Below are 5,972 nucleotides of genomic sequence, written 5' to 3' on the forward strand. Positions count from 1 at the left end.
TGGGCCTTTTCGCAGTCGGCGCAGCCGGGGCCCGAGTGCGCGGAGCCGGCGCGGGGAGCCGGAGGCGCCGCGCTCGCCGCCCGGTATCGTTTGGCAAACTTTGCGCGCCGCCCCCGGCGGGGCCGGCCTGGGCGGGCATGGGCGCGGGTCCGAGCCGGGCGGCGGGGCCGGCAGCCCGAGCCCCGGAGCGGCGGCGGCGGCGGCTCTGAGCGGCTGGGACCCGCCGGCGAGGGCGCCCGGGCGGCCGCCATGCCGCCCCCGGGCCCGCGGCTGTGGCTGGTGCTGCAGGTGGTGGGGTCGTGCGCCGCCATCAGCTCCCTGGACGCGGAGCGCCCGGGCGACGGCAAGTGCCAGTCCATCGAGATCCCGATGTGCCGGGACATCGGCTACAACATGACGCGCCTGCCCAACCTGATGGGCCACGAGCACCAGCGGGAGGCGGCCATCCAGCTGCACGAGTTCGCGCCGCTGGTGGAGTACGGCTGCCACGGCCACCTCCGCTTCTTCCTGTGCTCGCTGTACGCGCCCATGTGCACCGAGCAGGTGTCCACGCCCATCCCCGCCTGCCGCGTCATGTGCGAGCAGGCCCGGCTCAAGTGCTCGCCCATCATGGAGCAGTTCAACTTCAGGTGGCCGGACTCGCTGGACTGCAGCAGACTGCCCAACAAGAACGACCCCAACTACCTGTGCATGGAGGCGCCCAGCAACGGCTCCGAGGAGCCCAGCCGGGGCTCGGGCCTGTTCCCGCCGCTGTCCCGGCCGCCGCGGCCGCCCAGCGCGCCCGAGCCCCCGCCCCAGGACCCGGGCCCCGGGCGCGGCGGCTGCGCCAACCCGGGCAAGTTCCACCGCGTGGAGAAGAGCGCGTCCTGCGCGCCGCTCTGCGCGCCCGGCGTGGACGTGTACTGGAGCCGCGCCGACAAGCGCTTCGCCGTGGTGTGGGTGGCCATCTGGTCGGTGCTGTGCTTCTTCTCCAGCGCCTTCACCGTGCTCACCTTCCTCGTGGACCCCGCCCGCTTCCGCTACCCCGAGCGCCCCATCATCTTCCTGTCCATCTGCTACTGCGTGTACGCCGTGGGCTACATCATCCGCCTCTTCGCGGGCGCCGAGAGCATCGCCTGCGACCGGGACAGCGGGCAGCTGTACGTCATCCAGGAGGGGCTGGAGAGCACCGGCTGCACCCTGGTCTTCCTGGTGCTCTACTACTTCGGCATGGCCAGCTCGCTCTGGTGGGTGGTCCTGACGCTCACCTGGTTCCTGGCGGCCGGCAAGAAGTGGGGCCACGAGGCCATCGAAGCCAACAGCAGCTACTTCCACCTGGCGGCCTGGGCCATCCCGGCCGTCAAGACCATCCTGATCCTGGTGATGCGCCGGGTGGCCGGGGACGAGCTCACCGGCGTGTGCTACGTGGGCAGCATGGACGTGGACGCGCTGACGGGCTTCGTGCTGGTGCCCCTGGCCTGCTACCTGGTCATCGGCACCTCCTTCCTCCTCTCGGGCTTCGTGGCCCTGTTCCACATCCGCCGGGTGATGAAGACCGGCGGCGAGAACACCGACAAGCTGGAGCGGCTCATGGTGAGGATCGGCGTGTTCTCGGTGCTGTACACCGTGCCGGCCACCTGCGTGATCGCCTGCTACGTGTACGAGCGCCTCAACGTGGGCTACTGGAAGCTGCTGGCCACCCAGCACAAGTGCAGGCTGGACAACCAGACCAAGACGCTGGACTGCCGCATGAGCGCCTCCATCCCCGCCGTCGAGGTGTTCATGCTCAAGGTGTCCATGCTCCTGGTGGTGGGCATCACCAGCGGCGTGTGGGTCTGGACGTCCAAGACCCTGCAGACCTGGCAGCAGGTCTGCAGCCGCCGGCTGCGGAGGAAGAGCCGCAGGAAGCCGGCCAGCGTGATCGCCGCCGCCGGGGGCGTCTACAAGAAAGCCCCGCAGCACCCCGCCAAGGCGCGCCTGGGGAAATACGAGCTCCCCGTCCAGCCTCCGGCCTGTGTGTGAAAGGCCGGGAGGACCCCAGGACCTCGGCAGTATTGTTTGGTTGGTTGTTTTTTTTTTTTTTAATGAAAGTTAAAAGAAAATATATATATATGTATAAATAAATAATAAAAAGTTTTTAACCCTGAAATTCAGGATGCTGGGAGACACTGAAAGTAACCCTTGGACTTGGTGGTTTCGCACGAGTTTTTCAGCCCAGGGGGCGCCCCTCGTCTCAGTAGCCCCTTGTGCTTCTCATTCTTCGTGGTAGGGAGAGCAAGCCCTCAGGAAACTCGTAGAGACCCTTCCACAGATCTGCAGCTGGGTGTGTGAGCTGGCTTGGGACCCACTTAGGAAGGAGAAGCCAGAAAAGTTCTTTGCAAATTAAAGGGCGTCCCTTGGGTTAGCAGAGAGCCGTCCCAGCCTCCCCCCAAGCGCCACCCCCCAGGAAGGCTGCTGTGTAGACCCACGACGTTGTTGTGTGCGGAGAGGAAGAAAGGCCCCCGCCGAGGCTCACACTCCACGGCCTTGGGGTCCCGTAAAATAGACTGCAGCCTTCACCAAAGTCTTCTTGTTTTTAAAGAGAGAAACCTCCCCTCAACCTAACATTTGTGGGTCCAAGTGATGTCAGTACACTTTCCCCCTCTTTCCATGAAAGTAAAAAGAGAAACAAGTATTTTGCTGGACACTGAGACAACAAAAGAACTCTCCTAACAAAAGAGCTGGCCCGGCCCTTGGAACCCTTGAGCCTTAATTTTGTGGCTTTCTAATGGAAACCAAGCCAGTGTTCTCCACACTTGGGCTGCTTTGTAGGAAGGAGGGAAGGAGGAGGAGGGTCTTTCAGAAGTACCCAAAGGGCTTATTGACTCTCTCTATTGTTAAACAAATGGCTTCCACCAATAGATCAAGAAGCATTGGGCTGTAAAGATAAACTTCTCTGAGTGCGTTCCCTCGACCAAGCCAGGAAAGGAAGGCTTCCTGCCTGTGTACATTTGTAATATACGATATTTTTCATGCGCCACTATTTTATTAAAAATAAAAGACCTTCCTTAGTTTGCTGCTAACCCCCGTTTGTTGTGAGCTTCCTGTCTCCGCGGGGGGTGGGGGGACAGAAAAGTTTCTCCCTCTGCTTTTTAGGCAAAGGCTGGCTGTGCACCTTAGCTTGAGATTTCTGGCTTTCTCTGATTGCAGACAGTGTTGGCTGGGTAATTCAGTTCTGAGTCTCAGTCATTCTGCACAGGCTGTATGTCAAGTCAGGAGTTTTGTGAACCCCGGGGGGCTGGACTTGAGGGCTTTCCTGTAGACATACTGGCCCAGGAACAGCTTAGGCTGCCAGGAATGGACATGCCAAGGGCCCAGTATTAGCCTTCCCGGACAATCCCTGCAAAATAGCGCTGCCCATTAGGAGAGAGTGAAGTCAGCGGCACCCAGATGATCGGCTGGGGTCAGACTATACCTAAACTCGTACCTGTCACGCAGGCACGCGGCTGCTCACAGGTTGGACGGGTTGAAATGCCCGCCGTGGCTGGGCGCCCAGGAAGCGACAGGTTAGTAGTGCTGGCACCCCCGGAGCTCAGTCTTTCTCTGGAGTGAGCCGGGTAGGCCCCGATTCTGCTGAGGCATGCGGGGCTGTGCCCAGGCTCGAGCACAGGGCCGAGGGCACAGTCCAGCCCTGCGCGGTGAGGAATCTCCACGGCAGATTGTTCAGGGCTCCGGCTCTTGAACTCTGGAAACCCGTGAGCGCCCACCCAGCCCTCGCCGAGCCGGGCGGACGCTGGTGCCAGCCCTCGCTGCGCTCCGAAGGGGTTTGGCAGTTAAGAGGGTAGAAGGCGCCCACCTCCGTGTGCACGGGGCCGATTAAAGGCCCAGCTGGTGTTACCAGGCTCCCAGGAGCAGGTGGTGGAGGAGATTTGGAATCGGGAACTCGCTGGGGAGGCAAAGGGTTTAAATGTAAAATCCAGTGCATGAAAACAGGTTTTTGAAATGCCCAAAGATCAAACCCTGTTTGCCGATTATTTTCACACAGACGTCCACCCCTCCAAACGCTACACGTGTATGTGTGTAAAGTTCCTTCTGGTAACTCTCAGGGGGAAATAGCAAGTATAAGGCAGAGCCTTTGAAGAGTCCAGAAACAGCTAGGCGTGGTGGTGCACGCTTGTCATCCCAGCATTTGGGAGGCTGAGAAGGGAGGATCTCAGGTTTGAGGCCGCCCTCAGCAAGTAGTTTGCGGACAGCCTCAGCTACTTAGTGAATCTCTTTGCAACTCAGTGAGCCCCTGTTTCAAAATAAAGAATAAAAAATAGGGCTGGGGGTGTTGCCCGCAGGTAGAATGCCCCTGGTTTCAATTCCTAGCACCACACACACAAAAAAATAAACCCAGGGCGGGGGTACACCTCATGACGGGGCCCCCACCGTGGCTGGAAATGTAAACCCAGCTGAAAAGCCAACCTGCCTGACCTCATGGCAAGGTTGCGCTGCAGGGAGACTCCAGACGCAGTGCTCGGGCACAGAACCCGCCATGACAGCCGGGGCTGGCTGCTCCTCTGACCTCTGACCCTATCTTCTTCTCTCTCTTGGGTATGAGGGCTTCCTGTGCGTTAAACAAATTCCATTTTAGTCGGGCTGGTGGCGTGGTGACACATGCCTGTCATCCCAGGACTTGGGAGGCTGAGATGGGAGGATCTCAGGTCTGAGGCCAGCCTCAGCAAGTAGTGAACAGCTCATCAACCTAGCAAGACCCAGTTTCAAAATAAAAATAAAACAAGGGTGGGGGTGTAGCTCGGAGGTAGAATGCCCCTGGATTCCATTCCCAGTACCGCACGTGCGTGCGCGCACGCACACACACACACACACACAAATAAAATAATATTATTATTAATAATAACCTCTTCTTTGCAGCAGCACTGAGATGCCCTTGATTGTCTGTTGGACCTGTCGGCCCCCAGGAAGCACTCACAGGCAGAAGTCGATGCAATCTGCGAGAGGTTTTATTACGTCCAGCGCTGGGGTCGCCTCTCAAGTTGAGGAATCGACCCTTACCAACAGATGTGGGCAGCTTTTATACACTTTAATTACAGAGGCACGGTTAACATTAGGTGTTGTATTATCATTGGTTCTTATTTCTAACCTGTCTCAGGATTGGGTGGTTTGGCCAGAGATATTATTTTTTAGCTCTAATGACAGTTTGTGGTAACCAAGGTCCTGTTATTCTGGTGTGGAAAGTCCCTGAATTGTTACTTTTGTCTTCTAACTACGGTTGATGGGGAGCTAGTTCCTGGAACACAGGGAAGTCAAGTCCTAGCAACGGCGAGTCCCGGTACCTGCAAACAGGGGCACTGGGGCGGAAAGTTCCGAATGCCAAGGCGGTTGGGGTACTGGGGTCCTACAGTCTTAGAGGGCGCAGGGTCACAGGGCAAAGGACAGAGGTCGGCTTTCCAGAAGTGACATCCTCCAAGACAGGGAGAAGCCCTGAGATGGAGGGGAGGGGTGAGCAGCGTCCGCTCTCCGCGACGCCGGCCTCGGGTGGGCCTGGGTGAGGGTGGGGGGCGCTCCGGGGAGCGATGGACGCGGGGAGCCGGCCTGGGCGCCCGTCTCTGGTGACAGAGGCGGTGGGAGGGTCTCGTCTGAAGTCCAAATACGGGGCCCAGCCGGAGCCCAGCGGGGCGGAGGGGTCGCTCCCGTGCCCCGCACGCCCCCTTCAGCCGCTGGGGAGGGAACCCAGGGGCATTCGACCTCCGAGCGACACCCCCAGCCCTGTTTTTTTATTCTTTATTTGGAAACAGGGCCTCACTAAGTAGCTGAGGCTGTCCTCAAACTGCGATCCTCCTGTCTCAGCCTCCCCAGTGCTGGGATGACGGCGTGCACCCCCGCGCCCGGCTCGGCCTCTGCATCTTAAACCTGGCTGCCTGGGCGAGCTCTGAGCTCCGCAGACTGGTCCTAGGGGGCCTGTGCTGGGCCCTGGGAGATGAACGGAATGGGGGGGAGAGACCGAGAGT

General features: G+C 59.6%; 1 protein-coding gene across 1 annotated transcript; it reads left to right on the plus strand.

The window, feature by feature from the left end:
- Positions 1–249: 249 nt before the first annotated feature.
- On the plus strand, positions 250–2,068 carry FZD10 (frizzled class receptor 10; the record flags this gene model as incomplete). Its single annotated transcript, XM_080717981.1, has 1 exon — positions 250–2,068. One exon carries the CDS (start codon positions 250–252, stop codon positions 1,999–2,001), a length of 1,752 nt encoding a protein of 583 aa, XP_080574107.1. The 3' UTR covers positions 2,002–2,068.
- Positions 2,069–5,972: the final 3,904 nt, after the last annotated feature.

This window comes from Muscardinus avellanarius, assembly GCF_963383645.1.
Source record: "Muscardinus avellanarius genome assembly, chromosome: 21".
Taxonomy (NCBI): Eukaryota; Metazoa; Chordata; class Mammalia; order Rodentia; family Gliridae; genus Muscardinus; species Muscardinus avellanarius.